The 20,531-nt window shown below is 45.2% G+C and overlaps 1 protein-coding gene across 1 annotated transcript in view; it reads right to left on the reverse strand.

Annotated features, from left to right (window-relative positions):
• Positions 1-20,531, reverse strand: part of UNC5C (unc-5 netrin receptor C) — a 247,808-nt gene that overhangs the window by 589 nt on the left and 226,688 nt on the right. Inside the window, 6 exon segments of the mRNA XM_048049472.2 lie at positions 151-329; positions 2,997-3,161; positions 3,491-3,640; positions 8,580-8,813; positions 10,549-10,717; positions 19,088-19,175. Coding sequence (XP_047905429.2) covers positions 151-329; positions 2,997-3,161; positions 3,491-3,640; positions 8,580-8,813; positions 10,549-10,717; positions 19,088-19,175 — 985 coding nt within the window.

Genomic DNA, 20,531 nt, shown 5'->3' on the forward strand with positions numbered 1-20,531 from the left:
AGACCATCCCCAGCACTGTCAAGGTGCTCATCCCTTGTCTGATCGCTCTGACCAGCCTGTAGGTACATCTGCTGTCGCTCAGCTCAGCAGGGCATTTCTGGGGTCCCTCTGGCACACACCTCCGAGGGAGTTTAGCTTGACCCTGCTCACCTGTCCAGTTTCAGCTTGTGGGCCAGCATCCTCCAGTCATGGCCCCTGGTCTGGGGCGCATCCAGGCTGCTGCAGAGCTTCTGCCGGATCGGGAGGGGGATGCTGAATGCGTTGGGGCCAACTATCGTGGTGATGGTGCCTGCTGAGTCCATGACGGGGTAATCGATGCCAGTTGGCTCCTGAGGGTGGAAAGAAGGAAAAAAAACCACAACAACACCAAAACAACAACACCAAAAAACAACAACATCAAAACAAAACAAAAATAACAAAAAACCTCCAGCAGTTTTGCTGCTGAATGCAAAAACGATCACAGAAGTGTCTCCCCTAAGACTCATTGCTTTTACTTGCGTTAGAGGGGCAGCAGCGTTCTGTCAGTCAAGCATCTATGTTAGCAGAAAAAGAGAAATATTTATAGTCAGCTTTGGGTAGACAGCAGATTTTTATTCTATTTTAATTTTTGAGGGCAAAGATTACTGTAGCTAGACAGCATTGTGCCTGGCTTAATTAATCACTTTCTGGAAATAAAGATCAAGCACTTTGACACATTTCAGAGCAAATTACTACTACCAGGGCAGAACTGAACTTTCCTGGCTAGGGTGAAAAAATAATCTCTCAGAGGTCAACGAGAGCTGGTTAATTATTTGGGGCAGAAGCCTGGAAAAAGAGGCAGGAGTGACTTGTTCTCCTTCCACAGCTCCTATTTATGTTTTCAATTTCTCTCATTTGCAGTGTGACCAGCCTGAGGTGATGCTGGCAGAAACAGGGGAAGCAGCTTTGTCCCTGCCTCTGCTGGAGGGAAGCAAAATACTCGTCCTTAAATGTCAATTTGTTTGTTCCTCCTTGAGCTGTCTGGCTGTTTTGTGTCAAACTGGCTTCTGGGAAGGCACCATAAAACCTGAAACTGTCTCGAAATCAGGCAATGCCCTGCCTTGCAAGCTGGCCTGGCCAGCCCCACCATTTCAGGCCATGAGCTGTCCTCCTCCTCCTCCTCCTCCAGCAGTAGGGGCTGCCCAGGAGCTGGCAAAAGGACACAGATGCCACCACAGATGCCTCTAGGTTCACCTGTGCTGGTGGGTCAGTGGCTGCAGCTACAGGGTGGTGGATGTTAGCATCACAGACAGTCCACCTTCCCTTTTTATTCCTGCCCACGGCACGCAATTGACACATTGAGATACTGTGGTGGTGACCTAGGCACCAAAAGAAACTGTGAGGAGCCACAGTTAAGTTTCCTAATGCTTTGCTTTTCCAGGTGATTTCTGCCATCAAACAAGCTGAGATTTTGTGGCTTTATTATTATTATTATTATTATTATTATTATTATTATTATTATTATTAATTATTTTTGGTAGAAGTTGACCCAGTCCTGCTTACTAGCCCTTAGCAGCCCAAGGTCCTCCTTTGGGCTTGGGAATGTCAGTTGGTGTCGATCACAAGGAGCAATTTTGCAATGGGCAGCCTTGATAACAGCGGTATTATTCCCTCCCTCTATTCATCCCTGATAGATGCGATCACAGCACAAGACAAGAATATTATCCCGTTTCCCCTGAATCTATTACCAGGCCCTATTACACAGAAGCAGCTGAAGATGATTATAGTCTGTATTTGCATTTCATTAAAGTTACTCTCAGTTCTTTCTCTTCTCCGTTAGGTTAAATTAGAGATTACCTCAATGCAGCACTTATTACAATAATTGTTTATGATACTTGTTTTACCATCTGTCTTTAATGCTGTGTTGTCCCCAGCTGAATATGTAGCTTTACACCCAATAACCAAGCAGATGTTATGGGTAATGACACACACCGCTGGGGCCCTACGCCACCAGTAACTTTTGTCTGTCACCTCCCAGCCCTTCCCAAGTCAGTAGCCACTGAGGTACTGGTGCCGCAGGATGAACTACTCCAGCTGGGTGGTAAGGATGCCTCCAAGTATGCCTCCTCTGCTATCTACCTAGCGACTCATTTTCAAAGGGATTTGGAGACACAGATGAAAATAAATTAGGAAGGGAAATAGTAAACAGAAGTGATAAAAGATGAGGATGTGATCTAGGTTTGCTGTGGGAGGTGGTTTAAATTCCCAAATGCATTTTGCCTAACACTAAATCTTTATAAAGAGAAGGGAGCAGCCTTCGAGCAGGGTGAATGAGCTTTTGGGACCTGGGGCAGTTTATAATGCAATTCTATTCTGTTTCTCTGTGTTGGCCCAGTAGCAGCTAAGGGATGACAGTGACCTCAAAATCAAGGCAGCACCCAGGAGGTACCGGGCACAAAAGCCACCAGCATATCCACTGAAGTCGATGCTGCTTCACACCTGAATGCATCACTATTTCTCATCTCTAAGCTCTGCTGCCCCAAGGAGCTAAAATTTTTCAGCTATGGCAAAGATGCTCCAAAACTTATGATCATTTTTCTACTGGAAAATGTCAGCCAGCAAAAGAAGAACTGTCAAAGATAATAGCCATGATTTGTAGCAGTAGCAAAGTCTGAGGGGAAAAGTCTGTTGCAAGTAGACCATCTGGTATTCCCTGTCCGGGAGCCAGGACCACACAGTGCTTTGTGAGAGGCATTAGGGAGTGGTAGGCAAAGAGCTCCTCCACGCAGACACAGAAAGGGGGTACTAGCAGGGAGACCATCACTGCCTCCCTCCTTGAGGGGAGGTGCTCCATGCCGGGTGAGAGGATACAGAGAGAAACTAAGGGAAAACGCAAGAGGAGATATAAAGCGAAGGCTTAATCCACCCCTTCTGTTCGTCTCAGCAGTTGGGAAGAAAATGGGAAGTACAAACCAGGTAGCAATGGGAAGGGCTATACATCCTTAGCCCTCCCGTGTTTACACACTGATGTCTCTTACCTCTGACACGGAGCAGTTCAGCTGGAAGATCTGCCCTTCTCCTTCGACTTGCCGCACGCAGAGTTTGCAGACCAGCTCCAGGGTATTGAGGCTGAACCTTTCCAGAGTGAAGGTGCAGTGCAGGTTCCTCTGGCACCCGCTCCAGATGTGGTAAAAAGAAATCTCCTGCAGGAGAAAAGCAGGAGAAGAAAAAAAAAAAGTAAAAAAAAAAAGTCAAGGAGGCTTTTTTTTTTTTTTTTTAAAGTATCAGTCATTTTCCACAATCCCTTTTCAGTCAAGGATTGGCTCAGCTCCCACATGGCCTTGAGAAGAGGGGAGTGGGACACCTTGCAGGACCAGAGCACAGATGCTGTATGACTGGAGATGGTCAGCTCCATGCTACTGGCACTGCAGATGCTCCAGGAAAAAAATGTCCACACTTACTGTTTTTTAAACCATATGTCACTGTATTTCTTTAAGCCTCTCCACTAGGATGCAACGTTTGTGATGCTCACCTGGTATTTAGCCAGCAGTTTGCTCTTCCAGAGAGAGTGGGCAATGTCATGAATGGACAAGCGGAGGTTGTGGGTGCTTCCCTTAAAATGCAAAGTTTTGGGTTCCTCCAAAAGCTGCCCACCCATCTGCCGCTCGAGCTGGAGGACCTCCTGCAGGACGGCAATAACAAGAAGAAAGTGGTCAGGTTGTGTCAAGACAACATTAAGCCATCAACACTGGTCTGCTGATTCCTCAAGTCTGACTGCTGTGCATGCTGTAACTTGTATGCTAGAAAAAACATGCACAGATGCCGCATGGCGTTACATTTCCCTGTGACTTGCACTAGTGGATCTAAGGATAATCTCCTTGTCCTCATCACACAAGAGCAGCCCAGGAGGGATACAGGCAGCCTTGTCTCCTTTCGGAGACACACCGTTACCTGTCATGTCCAAGGCACAGCAATCTTAACAGCATGTGATTATACTGAATGCAAAGATTTTGGATATGGAGATATATCCATCTTCTCCATTGCTCACCAAACTGGACATCTAAAGCATCTTTACTATTTTGCTTCAGGAAGTTCTTATTTGCATAGGTCCAGCTGATATGGGACCTGTGGATGCTGCTGGTCCGGCATCTGGCAGCCTCCTGGCAAGCTGCTCTGTGACAGATCCATACAGATGCCTGCTCCGAGACTAACCATTGAGCGGGATGGAATCAAAACAAGAGCAAGACACAATGACATAGCATTTTGTACATACAAATACATAGGTTAAGGGTTACTGAGATATTGATTGTGTAATTAAAACCTACTAAGCCAAGAGCCTGGTCATTTTCTGCAGCTAAAAATAAAGACATGCCTCTAACTAATGAGACCACAGTGGACCGTTGTCTACAGAGAAACAGCCTAATTGTAATCCACATGGAAGGAGCCAGTACAAAGGCACCTACACGAGCTTCATTAGAAACAAACACTGCCAAACTCAGTCATATTTAATTACGAGAGCCAGCCAAACAAGCAGTCTCACACAGCCAAAGCCAATCACATACAGAGTGAACACACGCAAGGAGTGCAGGGGCACACAAAACCGGGATGCTAGCCCAGGCTAACTAAAGGAGCCTCTGATTTAGCTAAGGGTGAAACAAGCTACTCTTGATCATGTTTGGCATCTAGTTAGCATAACAGAAAAGCCTATGTCCCCAGTGAGCCCAGTACCTGAGAGATCCCAAAGCTAAAATGATGTTTGCTTATCAGCCATTAGAGGCAAAGAGAGAGAATCAGGAAACCTTTTAGATTAAGGTTACGCCAATGAGTCAGTTCTAGTGCCCCCTAATTACCTCGTCAAGACGTCTAAAGAGCAATCGATAGCAATTATCTGATTACTGTAGATCTTCATTATGTCCAAATTACCTCCCTGGAATGACCAGAAGGCTGCTGGCACTGTGTGCGCTAATTGCCGGCTCCCGCTCTCCACCCACGGCCAGCCTCGGGGCTGCGCTGCCGTGGGGACAAATATCTCAGCATCGCAGATCCGGGTGCCTGGTGTCAATATCCTATCATCAGTAGCCACTCTGGTTCACTGTAACCTCTCCAACTGGAAGCCCACGCTTCTCCCATGCTGCTCAGCTAATTAATTCAGGATTAATTTGTAGCCACCATCACCCTTAAGACCTGCTGGGGTGAGCTTGAGCCATACGGCGTTTTATTTAGAGCAGTGCTCATCCTCTTGGCTGGCACCTCCATTTCCCTCATGAGCCGAAAGCTGACCTAAGCATCACTCATCCCATGCTGTGGTGGCTCCTGCCACCCTTCCCATCGCCTCTTGCCTCCCCCGCGAGCCAGGACTTGTGTCCTATGCTCTTCCCAGGAGAGAGAACTGCACAAGACATTGCTCCCTCAACAGCAGCATTGACACAGCCACGGCCTGTATTTGGAAATAGCTTCCTCATTAACAGAGCACAAGCATGCAACAAAAAAGGCATCTTTGTTAGAGGGACAAATATGCATTAAATAACTGAGAGAAGATGACGTGTCTGTTATGATTTTTTTTTTTTTGAGAACTGTTACCGCACAGCATGAAGCAGGCTGGGGGAAGCCACCCTGCTACAGCCTAAATAATTCACTTACCCCTGGTACGCCTGGCTGCTCAGCCACCACACCCAGCTCGGACACCTCAATCTCAAAGCCATACGCGAATAAATAGATGGGAATAAATCAGCAGGATTTCTTTGTGGCTATGATATTATTAACTTGTTTACAACAAACTAGTTAGAGCATCCCCCTTTAAGTGCCTTAAAAAAGAGGCTAGTGCTTTGGGACATCACCACCCTCACTCTTCCCCAAAAAGCACTTTTGTGAGCATCCCATCTGGGCATCACAGTCTATGGCCTGGGTCTCCACAGGGCCACAGTGCTGGCGCTGTCCAGCTTCCCAACCCCAGCAAACCAACCAAGTTTATCCCACAATAACCCAGCCATTATTTACACTGAGTCTTTGCACTTCCCAGCTGCACCATGAGCCCCGGTGGCTCAGCAGTGAACTGTTACTCTGCACAATCAGAGGGTAAAGCCTGCGGAATAAATGCTGTGTTTTATATACAGCAACTGCTTGTCTTTCTTGGGTGGCTGCTAGGACCCATTCAGCATATGGCACACTCACTCCTAGCTGTAAATAACAACAGAATGCATTCAGTTGCCTATTAGAATAAATACATAATGATAAGCAACATCTCACACTGCTTCTCGTTCCCTGGCCTTGCCTTGCCCAGGGCAGCCCCATTTGCACACCTTGCCCTCCATGGCCAGCAGCTTGCCTGGTGCGGGCAGCTTTCTCACCTGTTAAGCCTGGTAGACAGCTAAAAACATCACACCCTACAGGCTGCTGTGAAGAAAATGAACCTCATCCCAGCCAAAACCATCAGCATGCTCAACCCTTTCACCTAGAACTGGCTTACTAGATTTGGTTTTAACTTTCACCTTCCCCAAACTTTTTATTTCCAGAAAAATGTAAGTTATAGCTTCAAAGCACTTTATGGCCAGCAAGTAGAATCATAGAATCACAGAATAGTTTGGGTTGGAAGGGACCTTAAAGACCATCCAGTTCCAACCCCTCTGCCATAGGCAGGGACACCTCCCACCAGCCCAGGTTGCCCAAGGCCCCATCCAGCCTGGTCTTGAACAGCTCCAGGGACGGGGCATCCACAGCTTCTCTGGGCAGCCTGTTTGACTGCCTCACCACTCTCAGAGTAAAGAATTTCTTCCTTGTATCTAATTTAAATCTCCTCTCTATACAGTTTAAAGACATTCCCCCTTGTCCTATCCCCCCACCCCCTGACAAAGAGTCCCTCCCCAGCTCTCCTGTAGGCCCCCTTTAGGTACTGGAAAACCTCTGTAAGGTCTCCCCAGAGACTTCTCTTCTCCAGGCTGAACGACCCCAGCTCCCTCAGCCTCTCTTCACAGCAGAGGTGCTCCGGCCCTTTGAAGTACTTGTGTTTGTTCTGCAAACCCCAGCTATCTTGGTCTTGAACCCAGTGTACAGCAGCTTGTGTGTGCGGCCATCCAGTCTTGGGGTGAAAGCGCCAAGAGGAACAGAATTAAAAAGAAGTGATAGGTTCCAGCATGGAAGTGGCCACTCGACTTTGCTCAGTGACTCTTTCCTCCCCAAATTACAAGCTCACTTAACCTGCAGCTGAAGCCCAAGAATTGGCCAGCTCCTTTCCCAGACGTTCAATGCAGCTTCTCAAGTGAAAGATGGTTTTCAGTTATGTTACTCAGCGCCTCTCCTGATCCCTTCTGCTCTCTGAATTGGATTAACGTTACCCTGCAATGTTCCCTGCAGTCTATTAGAAACAAGCCAACAACTCTTGAGTAACACCTAATCCAATTGGCCCAGCTCTGACTGCAATCGCTATCTGTTCAAGGCTCTGCCAAGTCACTTATTATTCCCTCAGGCTGGATGGACCCCTGGAAAATCATATTACACAGCACAGGGCCCAAAGAGCACAGCCATAAAGCCCTCATGAGTTTCGAAGCATTTCCACTTGATCGGTACAAAAGATCCTTTCCACTTTTGGGGACGAAAATTTCTTATTTATAGAGAAAATGCTCCTAGTGTCCCTCCAACAAAGAGCAGGCAGGGCCTTGGCATTGGGCTGTATTTGGGGTGAAAAGGGACGGTGGCATTTGCAGTGATGGAGGCCGGTGCACTGAAAAACAAGAACATCTCCCCAGCAGCCTGTGGGGGCTTATGTCTGGTCAGTTCCCACACGGCGCTGATATGACAAACTCGTGCACGGCACAAGGATGGCTCTGCTTAGAGTGAGCTTGTTTTGCTGCAAAGAAACATTTGGGAAGTCGCACTGGCTATGCTTAAAGGAAAAGAAAAAAACAACACCTTTTAATAACCTCCAATCTTACACGTACAGTTGGAGCTACATATTTTATGAGTGCATCTATTATAGATACCATCTGTATAAATACACATTTATAAAGAGAAATAGCAAGTATGTTTATCTATCTGCTCATCTGTATGTGAGGGAGTACGTGCGTGTGTGTGTGAGAACGCTAGAATTATGCAATGAGGGTAAGGTGTACAGTTACAGAAAGCAACAGCTTCGATTTATTTTAGTGGCAAATTCCTAACACAAAATACTGCACACAAAAAGGTGTAATGAAGCAGTATGAAAGCAGGCAGTGATTAACAGCCCAGAAGCTTATTTTATCATTATCAACTATTTACAAAGAGGCATTTATATGTTTTCCCATCTCTGGGGAGCTGGCACTTAGCATTAAAAATACATGAATAACGAATGAAGCCCGGTGTACCTTATGGCCTTTTAATAATGCAAAAATCTTAGGATTCAGGATATGATACAGGTAAACAAAGGAAAAAATGCTGGCAGGTGGAAAACAGTTTGGCGTGTGTGTGAGATCCCTGTGCAAAGGACAATTTATAGTGTGCGGGGGTTAAACTGTAAAACAGCAGCTTGTTGTCAGGCTTTTCTTCTAATCAGAAAAATAATCTATGGAAAAGAAACACATGCAGCGGAGGGGCTGGTCACTGCTTTGCTAGGATGAGAGAGGAAAAGCAAGCATGAGAGCAACAACCACCTTAAGGGCATCCTGCGTGTCATCGAGGCAGTAGACGCGGATGTTGTACTCCAGCGAAGAGCAGGACAGTGGTCCAAAGATGGCCAGTTTGAGACGTTTGGCTGCTGCTTTGGTGATGGACTGTCCCACCAAGGCGTATGTGCTGAGGGTCTCTGTCAGGATATGGCAGGCCTCGGGGTCCAGCTGGATGTAGCATGGGGTGGTGAAGTTTTCCTCCCCGACTACCACCACATCCTAAGGGAGAAAGAGGCCACATGAAAGATCCTGACCTGTCAGAGTTGCTGTACTTGGAGACCCCTTTCAAGCCTGTATGATGCTCAAAGTCCTTGCTGCCTGCATGTTAGATTAATCAGATAATAAATATAAACAAATAACTGCCCTTCATTCCCTAAGCATGACAATAAGGTGTTATAAAAACTCAAGGAAGCGAAGTAACCTCTACGATGGCCAAATGCCACATCTACATGAAATATCACCTGCTGCTTCATCAGAATAATCCTCCGTGACGAGACTGCAGGGTGAAGAAAAAAAATACATACAGCCTGAATGCAAACAGCCTCCTCCCTGCGCTCAGAAGAAAACACCTCTCCTGCCAACTTCACTCAACCCTGCGTGCAATGTCTTGCACACAACACAAGGAGCTTCCAGTGGTTCTGAGAGAGCAGGAGCAAAAGGGCAGCAGTGGCCGCCTCTTACGCAGCCACCATGCACCACATCTCATTTGCTTTATCCCTGCTGCCTTGAAGTCTGTAGCAGTGGGGGTATAGCAGAGATTTGGCATTAAACTTGGTGCCTCTGGCCTCTCGGAAGGTGAATGTGTCACATTTGCAGGGGTGGCACGGTCCTTCTTGAGAGCAGAAAAGGAAGTGCCACAGTGCTGATCGCAGTGCTGGCACCAGACACAACCTCTCTGTCAAGGGCAGGGAGGACGGAAGAGAAAACAAAGAGATGCCAGTAACACAGACACAAATAAGGAACACACGTGTGGTGCCAAGAGCCAGGCTGGTAGGGTGCATATTGTTTGGCCAGACAGACCTGTGTTCACTGCGTGAGCCCTCCCAGTGTGAGGAAGTGCTGGTGCCACGGGCAGGGGGACAAAGCAAGAGCCTTGCGAAGGCCCTGCTGGACAGGCCGCTTTTGGCGGCTGTCGGCCCAACTGCCTTCAAAAGCCTCCCTGCCCTCACAAAACCTACCAGTAGGAGAAGGTGCCCTTGCCAAATTAATTATGTGAGACCAAACTGGTAGCAGCAGGTACCCAGGAGCAACCAAGTTCTTCAGGAGGCAGGATTGGAGAGCTGGCCTGTGCCAGAATGGCTGAGCCCTGCCGCAAGCATCACTTCATGCTCCAGTTGTGGTGTCCTTCTGCCGCCCCACCATGGGACAGACATCCTCCTGCTGCACTGCTGGCAGGAGACTCTCACCAAGCCTGCATGGCCTGGCAGTGCCCACATTAACAGGGTGCAGGGCTGGGGCTGACTGCATGAACTGAATCAAAGCAGTGCTCCACCAACATCTTAGGAGTGAAAAAGAAGAGAATAGCAAGTCCTATGAATTTTAATAAGCTGGTTGATGTCTTGGTGTTGAAGCAGGGGATCATTTGCAGCACTATTTTCATTTTCTTGCAAACAGACTATAAACTAGGGGAATTGAAAGAATTCTGTAAAAAATATTTTCTTATTTCTGGAATTGAGTTTCAGTTTCAGTTGTTCCTTTCTATTTTGCCTCTTCTCTTCCTGGGAAGAGAACTGCTTTTCAGTTGTTATTTTTTATTTTGCCTCTTCTCTTCATTCCCTCCCCATGATTTTGGCTTAATAACCTGCCAAGACCAAAAGCTCAAGTGCCAAAATCCTGCAGGAAGGCTATGCTTCATGGAACACAGCAGGAGGCACCGGGACTGCCCCCAGAAAGCATTTCTAGGGGCACTGGGCATCTTGGACAGCCGGTGCAGGCTGGAGGCCCGTAGACTCACCTCCCACGGCCCTTGGGCAGCCTGGTGCTTCAGGTGGATCTGCCAGTCGTCCGTGTTGGGTTCTGCGCAGTGGTGCATGGTCAACACGACGGGCCGGGTTAGCAGCGCTCCTGGGGGCCCACAGCTCACCACCGGCGTCAGCAGGGTCTGGCTGTCTTCTACAGGAGGCCTGGCGGCGGGACGGAAAGGTGGATGTGTGAAGGGTGGGGGGGAGAAAGGGCAAAAAGGCACATTAAGGTATGTAAAGTTAAGGTATGTAGAAAGAAAAAAATAATCCTTCTCTTACAGGGTAGTTTGTAAATGATTGTGTGCACGCCTGAACTATCCCAGACCGATTGCTGAGGAGTTTAAAGCAGAGGAAGCATGAGTGACTTTAACTACCCTGACATCTGGTGTACAACAAATACAGCTGAATGTGCCTCATCAGCTACTTCTCTAAATAACAGAGAGGACAAATTCATGATCCAGAAACCAGCAAGCGGGAGATTAAGTGTTGGGTGTGATCTGCACTTGGAAATCTGGGTCAGTCCACGGGACCTTGCATCTTCCACTCTGGCTGAAGGTTCAGTCCAGTTGCATATGCAAACACTTTGTATTTATACCTGGATTGGTTTTAGGGGGATTAGTTGAGACAAGAGTGGATATTGTTGACATCTATGGAAAGAAAGAATAAAAAAGTAGTAGTAGAAAAGAGTAAAAAAAAAAAATCTTAGGGAGAACAAATCAGGACAGAAAGCTCTGTTGAGATCAAATTTATTACATCTACTCTGGGTATCGCTGGTACATCCACAGGCATATCCTAATTTTGCCCGCCTTAACTCACACTGAATAATCCATTAGTCCTACAGAAAATGAAAGAGAAACTTTTGAAAAGTCCTTTTTGAAAGTGGGACGAAGGTCTTTTTGAAAAGTGTCTCTTGTTCATAAAAATGTTGGAAATTTTCATAACGTTTTGGAAAAAAAAAAAAGGTCCGACATGGAAAAACTGAAGTGTATGCAAATCAGTAAATTCAGATGATATGCATCTGTGGATCCTAAAGGAAATTAACCGATGAGTTTACTAAATGACTTAACAATTGTTTCTGAAAAGCCATGGGCTGGAAACAAACAGCTGTGGTATCTGTCTTTCAAAAAAACTAAAATATAACAATCTGGCCAGCTATGATGAATCACACTGGTTGTTTTAGCCTAACAAACAGTACATAAGAGAAATAAAGCATTAGCACACAGAGCATCCAGTTCAGCTCCTGTTGTATACTATGGGGATCTCTGGATTCAGGTTATGAAGATCTAGAATCGCTCTCTTGCAAGACTTAACTGAATAAATCATCGGGCAGATTTTAACTAAAACATTACTTCAGTTTCCTTTTTTTTTTTCTTTTTCTTTTCCTTTTTTTTTTTAAATTGAAGCAATGTATAGCTTAAAAATGGCTCACAATGTGTTGTATCCACTAATGTATTAACAAATGTTTGAACACTTTCCTATAGTCTAAGTCAGTAAGTTTCAAAAAACATGAAGTCTTATGAGAAAGGCCCTTGAAAATTACAATATTCTTCTGGAAAGCTACAGATATGACAAGCTATAGACTTGATCATCTGGTTAACCTAGCTTCATCTAAATGACTACTGACCCATGAAGAAGTGAGGAAAAATATGAATTATCATAGTTTTTCAGACTGAATTATAAGGCCAGCAGTCAAAAAGAATATAAGAGGGAATATATCATGACTGCTGTAAAAAACTTCATACAATGTCTTCTAGGTGAAAAATGAGTTAAAATCAATAAGAATCTGAGCGCTGATGCATGCAGTTAAAGAAAAAAAAAAGCCAAAAGATCATTAAAATAATAGAGCGCTGATAAATCATACAGCTGAAAGTTGTCTCAAAGTAAAATTAAGTTTAGTCACTGCTCCGTGACAAAATTTGGTTAGCTGTTAAATTTTAGGACTCTGATGGAGGGCATAATTTTACACTGCAACATTTTATATCTGATTAGCACAAGTATAAACGACAATGCAGAAGACAAAGCCAGGAGGCACTCCAGACTGAATGGTTAGTGAGGGAGATGGGACGTGGATATAACCATAGAAAGGAAATGCAAAAATAGCAGGGTTTAGTTTTTTTTCCTAAGTTAGCAATGCTGCTGGTCCCAGTGCCTCTCCTCCAATACCTGCCTCATGCAGACACTGACCCACCTCAGCTCTCCAAAGTCTGAGCCAGTTTGGGGACTGCAAGTAGTCTGAGCCACTTCAAAGCCACAAAAAGCTGAGATATATAATGAGTTGCAGAGAAGCTCTCAAGTGGAGCGAAATGAGGGTCAGTGCCATTTAATAGTGGGATTTCAGCTCTATTGAAGTCAGTACTACTGTGAGGCCAGGATTTCTACTCACAGTGCAGAAGAGAATGTAAATAGCAGCACAATCACTAAATTTGCAGACGTCAATAAAGAAGGAGTTATTGCAAGTAGTAGTGAGAGACGGGAAGCAATGCAAAAGATCCAGAGAGGATTAAAATATCAGTGGGAAATAAAATCCTATTAATTGTTCAGTGGCTCTCACTTCTGGAATGAAACAAATTCCAAAAGCTTTTATTTAGTGGCAAGGCAAAGCAGTAAAAATGAAAAAGCTCTCAGGTGAACGTAATGCACCACAGCAGGTATCATCCTGCCGTGTGCCACAGTGGCAAAAAGTAAATCTGACTTCTGGGGTTGTAGGGGATGAGGTACGTCAGAGCACACCAAGCTGCTATTCCCTTTCCTACCCAGCTCTAAGATGACGGCAGGTAGCAGAGTGTTTAGGGACTGCAGAGAGAGCTCAGAAATAAACACCTGAAACCTGGAGGAATGAAACCACGCAGCAGTGCGTAGAGCAGAGAGGTACCTCGTGACAACTGACAGGAAGACAGGGACCCAAACCTCTTGACAGACCTCCTCTTATTTCTCATTGCTTTTAATTTTCATCTTAAAGCAAAGGGATTATGCCTTAGTACAGCCAATGAAACCCCAAACAGATGCAGTAGTCAAGATTTATTATACAGGAGACATTAATCTTTCTGCTTCAAGGCATAACCCAGCACTAATTGACGGGATTTGTAAACAACAAGTTTCCCCAAAGACAGGTTATCCTTTATGAGCATTTTTCTACCTTCTCCCGGAGCAGGTGATGCAGCACCATCGAAGTCAGGATTCTGACCCAGACAAGAGTCTGCTGTGACCAAGCCTTGTGATTTCTGTGTTACAGATCACACAAACACTGACTGAAGGGACCATACAGAGCAAGGGACTCATCTCCTCCAAAGCAGAAAGATCTATGAGCAGACATCTTTAAAACCGTGGGTCAGAATGTACTTTTAGGCTGTTATCCAGAAAACAAAACAAAATGAAACAAACAAAGAAACAAAACAAACAAACAAAAACAAACAAAAACAAACAAAACCAAATCCATGTGTGCTTCAATTTAGGCTTGTAGTAGTTTTAGAAGTACTTATTAAATGGGATTGGACACCCAGCTGTGCCAGTATGACTCCAGAGTCACTTCACTGCAGCCATAAGAGCTGCGTTTGTTTTACAGAGATCAAACCGAGAGTGAAATTCAATTCCCTGTTTAGCATTGCTATTAAAAGGCAGTAACAGTAAGTGAAAGGGCTTCAGATATTTTTAAACCTTGTCCCGTATCTTGCACTGCTCATCAAGAACAGTCAACTTTTATTTAAAAAAAAAGAACAAACTTTTATTCACTGTATCCAGCCCTTTCACAATCAAATTTGTGTTTTTTAATGGGATTACTCATTCAAAACGGTCTCCCTGTAATGAGCCAGACTGTTTTCATTAAGGTAGCTGTCAGGCAGCAGATGTGAGCACAACTAGAGAAATCTCTGCTCCTCGGTGGGCTCTGTTGCGCTCCCTGGCACCGTGCATCAATGTTACAGGCAATGACCGTGCTCCCTGAAAACAGGAGGCACAGAGCAGAGCAGGGAGGGAGGGAGGGATAACTCGCAGCAACAGATGGCAACCCTTCCACACAGCTTAGCCAAAAGTCAGAGGAAAGACATTTTATTTCTCCTTTCATTGCTGGGACTTTATTTTTAACACGTGTTCCCTCTTGAGTTTCAAATCTAATATTCTTGACTGGCCTCCTGGTTCTCCTGCAAGTCTGCCTTTAGAAGGAAGGTGATCTGAGAAACTTTCCTCCCCTTTTGCTGCTGGTCTGGTCTTTTTTATTTCAAATGTTTCAATTAAAATGATTGGCAGACATTGTCTTCTGGAGTTGCAAGCAATTATTTTTGTGCAACTGGGATACAAAAGGAAGGTGGTGGAACCAGACACAGAAGACTTCAATTTCTTTTATTTCACTTAACCAAGCTTGGTGCTTACTGGTGAAAAAGGCGGTGTCGCTCCTTGGATCAAACTCATTGATCAGCTAGGTGACTTAATATGAAGTCTGCCTTTTACATACAATGTGAAGCCACTGGTCCAGATCCTGAGGAGGCTTACACAACCCTTCCCTCTCTGAAGGTAGCTGATTTGGAAGTCAGACCATTTATACATGTGCCTTCCTGCAAGAACTTCAGGACAGCTGCATGCTCCGTTCTCCAGGGTTGTCACATTTCCTGGAAGAGGTGACATCCATCCTCATTTGCATCATCTCCTGCGCAATGTATTATACAGAACTGTCCTTCACCGTGCTACATTTAGTGCAGTTCCTGCCTCCGATTACAGTATGCAAGAGCAGTTCCACCTAAAGCCATATGAGCCCAGCAGGAGCTCGTACAGGAAACACAGGAGCTGCCGCATGAGATGAAAACAGTGGTCCATCAAGACCCAGACCCCATACAGCACTGACCAGTGCCAGATGTTTCCAAAGGAAGCACACAGCTCACTAATTTACTGCAGAGCTACATTTGTTCTTCAACACGAAACAGTCAGGAAAATCCTGAAGACTTTGGGTTTATACTCTCGCTATTTAATCCTTAATTGTCTAAGACCTAGGCTTTTCCATCTGCTCACGGCAACAGCCCCTTGCCAGGTCATGGTCACAACAATGTGTTTATTTTAAAGCCCAGGAAGGAACCCCTTCTTGCAAATTGCAAGTTGATGGCACTTCCCCAGACTAAGGGGGAGAACATCTGATCATCAGTGACAGAGATTATTGGCTCTATTGGAGCCAGTGAGCGTGAGAGAGAAACCTGTCTGACAGCTGTGAAATATTCACGTAGGCTTCTCACTTATTTATTTTTTAATTATCTATCTGTCTGTACACAAACACAAACATATATACATAGATATCCTTTTTCTGCACTGTAAGTCACTTCATGGACCTTTTCATCAGGTCAACATGAATCTCTCATGCCAGCCAGGGATCAGTGCCCAGTAGCTGCTTGCAATCCATCCTGCCACAATTGACGGGCAGAATGAGGATTAGCTTGCAGTGCAGGAGCAGGAAAACCAGCCCGATGGAGCACTGGGCTAGGAAAAGAAAAAAAATCCTGTGCCATAAGCACGCCAACACGCACAGAGAAAACAACTGCCTCAAAGTGGCCTCTATTGCAAGCCATCAGAACCCCAATTCACTGCGGAAGGATAATGCTTTTAGGGTGACCCTCCTGCTCTCACATGCTTTGATGGCTGTGGAATGGAATAAACAGAGTGTCCTGGAAAGCTCTCCTAACCAATCTGCAAGGCAACACAAAGAGTGATATTACTGGGTTGCGAAGTCTTTCAAATTTCTGTACTACAGGTTTCAGAGACTAACTGGGGGAAATGGATTAGGAAAACAAAGGAAGGAAAAGAAAAGGGGAATTTGCAGGGCTCTGAGGGATAACAGATTTCCTGTTTCAGCTTGACTGTTCAGCAGTTGTTTCGTATTTCTATGAACAAAGTATGAGCTAAATCTTAAGTTGCTGGAGATATGCTTGTGATCTGCAATGGTGCGCCCCTCTGTTGCTTCATTGGTTTTATTTAGGGTAACACTATGAGGACCAAATTCTCGCCTCAGTGCTGTTTGTATATCAAGAGGATTATAACTTACACTTTATAGTGTCCTATACGTGCCCTTTCAAACTACATCAATGCACGACAGGGCTTTTCAATCCATGCACATTTACACAGTGACCATGAAAATAAATACAGGCCCTCACTGGGTTTATTGAACACACTCCAGCTACTGGCTGGCCACAAAAGTAAATGTCTGCAGCTAGTCCTCACTGTGGGCTACCACTCTCTGCTGGAGTGCTGCGGCAGCGCGGTAACAGATTTAAAAAATAATTTACACTGCACACCAACTTGCGGCACTCATATGGCTCCAATTATAGCAAGCAACATCTGTGGCCCATACTGGTGGAAACGCGAGCAGAAGTGCATCTCTGCTGCAGAAAGGGAGGTAAAAGAGTTTTGGTAGCACAGTGCCATGGCAGGAGGCCAGTGCGGCTGGGTGCTGGGTGCAGTCAGCACTTTCTGCCCACGGGCATCCGGGGAAAGGAAACAAGTAACAGGGGAGGATGGTACAGTCCCACTGTGTTTAGGTAATTTTGGGTGAATATTCAGTTCAGAGTGATCTGGGTGATAGCTGATGAACTCCAATTTCAATGCCATAAGAAGTGTTTGGTTTCCATGAACATGAGAAGCATGGTATTCTGGAGAGGAGCCGAAAAACTATTATATAAAAAAGCTAAACAAATACAAACAAACAAATCAAAATAAAACAAGCAAACAAACAAAACAGCCCCAGCAGCACCCTCTGCCCCTATCTCCCCCTCCAAAAAAAAAAAAACAAAAAAAAAAACCACAAAACACACCACCGAAAAGAAACAAAACCGAAGCAGTTGGGCCCCATGTAGGGCTCTTCTAACCATGACAGGAAGACCTCTGCTGCCCTTATGGCCAAGCCAGCCTGCTCTCTGCTGGGGAAAGAAATCACTTCCCAAAATCTTCATTTCAAGCGAAGGCTCACACCTTTCTGTACTTCTGCACATCTACGCTCAGTTTGGTGGCCAGCACAGCTCCAGCCACACTTCCCCCGGTACAGGTTGACCTACCCCTCTGTGTGCGACCTGCTGAGTAACAGCTATCACAACACACACAGAGGAGGCTTTATGATCCCCAAAGCCAATAAATCAGGCTAGCATGCAGCGTTGGTTGCCTACAGTTGCATGAATAAGGAAGCAGGGATTCCCTCCTGGAAATTTGCCTCCTAGCTGACTGGAAAGAAAATAATTGCACATACAACTTCTGGTAACAAAACATTTTTCTGGGGGGGGAAGAGTTAGATATTTAAAGGAGAGAGATTTGGAGGCATTTGAATAACAGGGGAAGCCCTCTGATTTTCATTATTTTTCCCTCTCCGGGAAACAGTGCTTTTTCGATGTTGTTTGTAAGCATCTTCAAAACACAGCCCAAAGTAACAGGAATACAATCAATATTAGATATGAACAAAGACGCTTTTTTTCTGTAGCTGCAATTATCTGTTTTCAAAGAGCAGGCCATGAATAATGTATGCAAAAATACAGGGGGGGTGGGGGGAAGGTGTTACTTATTTTTTTCCTTAAGCAGATTATTTTAGCATGGGTGAGAGACTACCAAGCTAAAGAATAGTGTTCAATATCACGCAGTGTATAAACAGCTGTGGCTTAGCACATTATAAAAGCCATTAAAGGGCAGAGCCAAAAAATGTGTCTAGCTATGAGGAGGAGAAAGAGGCAAAGTACCGTGTAATGATTGCTTAGTTTCACATTTGCCATTCAGCCTTTGTACACGAGTCCATTCTGAAGATCAAGATCTCACCTTCCTCTCCATTAAGTTTTCCTAAATTGCTGCAATAGTATCTTGGTCGTTTTGGAAACTTTTTTTTTTTTTTTTTTTTTTAATGCCAAGGCTGCCACATCGCTCAATAGACATCAAGATCAGGAATACAAACTGGCCACACGTGCAGACAGAGGTCTGTGGGCAGAACAAGGATTGTCCTGATGCTGGGTCTGCATGGCCCTTGCTGTGGTGTGCCTGGGGCACGGAGAGGCAGAGGACAGCAAATGCTTCTGGCTCCATCCTCATCACTGCACGGACCAGCCAAGCACGTGGATGGTAAAATAAAGATTCACCTTTCTTATAGCAGGAGAGGAGGCTTTCCAGGACAGGCGCTCAGGCACTCGCCCCTCTGCTGAGTCCATTTGTCACCCTGCTCCTCCGCTCCCTGCCCCTTTTGTGGCACAGGTCTTTATTAGGAGATTACCTCACATCTTCTCTGCTGCACCAGATTCATGCTGGCTTATTTTCCCTGCTTCTGGCTTTGATTCAGCATCTCTCCCCAGCTTGAGAGCTTGCTGCAGAATGCAGCTCTTCATTAGGAAAGCAAAAGTCTGAGCTGGTTTTGTGGCAAAGTTTATCCTCAGCTTTGCTCGCATTTACCTCCAGGTTAGCAAATAGCTTCAGCACAGCTGGCTTTGCATAAGCGTATTATCACAGGGTTTCAGTTACTACATTTTCCCCACACCCTTTTCCCCTCTGTTAATGCACAAGCAAATAAATGTGCAAGCAAGTATGTTTTACCTCATGCTCTCCTTCCTGTGAACTGTCACATACATCTCATAGACTCTCCCCTGGGGAACGGCCCCCGCTGGGATCAGCAAGCTCACTCCTGCAGAACAGAAGAGACACAAAAGATAAAATGGAGAAAAGAAAACAAAAGAAAAAAAAAAAAAAGAAAGAAAAACCCAGGTGGGCCTGCGAAGAAGAGCAACAGAAGAAGCAGAAGATGAAGCCTGCAATGCCAGATTTTCACCCAGCCTCACAAAAAGACTCTAAATGAGTTCAGCAACTCTGGAGATAAAGTAGGCAACCCCAGAATCGCCTGTGATCAGATGGTCACTCCTTGCTCCTGTTGTGTCTTGGCACTGCAGTCGTGGAGTGGAGAAGAGGATTTTCTTCCCTTCCCTTTTATTTTATTTAAAGATCAGACAGATGGTTACGCCGCTTCTTACCTTTTAAAATAATGGGAAAAGGAACAACTCTGACTCAAGTTTCCAGCAGTTGTAACAGGACATATCTCCTTAGGCAATCCTTATTTAATTAAAAGCAGGAGAGAAAGGCAGCAGAGTACTGTCCCAGGAAGCAACAAGAACTAGTTGTTTCTTGAAAGATGGGCTCTGCAACTGGCACCCTGTCTTTTAATGCACTCAGCTTCTAATTAGACTACAAGGGAGAAAAAATGGGGCTTCTTAGTATTCTGAATGTGCCTACTTCTGCGGAGTGGCTCAAAATTCGGATATCCAACCTTGAAAAAACCTGTGCAAATACACTCTGTGCCCTTTGCAGCGCTGATAAGCTGCACATTTGATTACAAAACACCGTTCTTACATTGCTGTGATTTCAGAAATCGAGCAGAAATCCTGGGGAAGCAGAGGGTCCTGTCTTTGCATGACAAACACAGCAGAGGATCTCACTGCTGCACACTGCTGGACACGGCTCAGCCAGCTGTCTGTGCAGGTGAGGGGCAGTGGGGAACCACTGGCAAGGACTTAATTCAGCTATGACTGTGTAGCTGAATACAAACGTATAGGCAGATTATTTGCATATATGCCCAATAAAGGCATATAAGAGTAATAAAATCCTTGCACAGTCCTGTATCTTCTCTTCAGCACACAGGTTTTGGTTACACTGGAAACCTCCCATGTACTAGGGATTTACTACGGCTCAGTCCCATAGCTGGATTTTGAAGGAGAGAGATTATCTATGGAAGGTTTTCTGACTTGTTTCTTTACAGGGCTGTCACAACCTCCCCTGTGCCTGTTTTCAGCTGTAAGAGGGCAGGCACAGGGTAAATGAAGGACTTTTATCATACTGCTAGGAGGATATACATATGTCTAGAAGCAGCACGGATGCATACACAGTAAGTAGCAGTAGACAGATTGATGTATTTTACAAAACTTATTTTAATCATTTTGAAGCAATTACAGAAATAAATAAGCATTTCTTTTTCCTTACAAATTGATAT

Source organism: Anser cygnoides, chromosome 4 (assembly GCF_040182565.1).
Source record: "Anser cygnoides isolate HZ-2024a breed goose chromosome 4, Taihu_goose_T2T_genome, whole genome shotgun sequence".
NCBI classification, from domain to species: domain Eukaryota; kingdom Metazoa; phylum Chordata; class Aves; order Anseriformes; family Anatidae; genus Anser; species Anser cygnoides.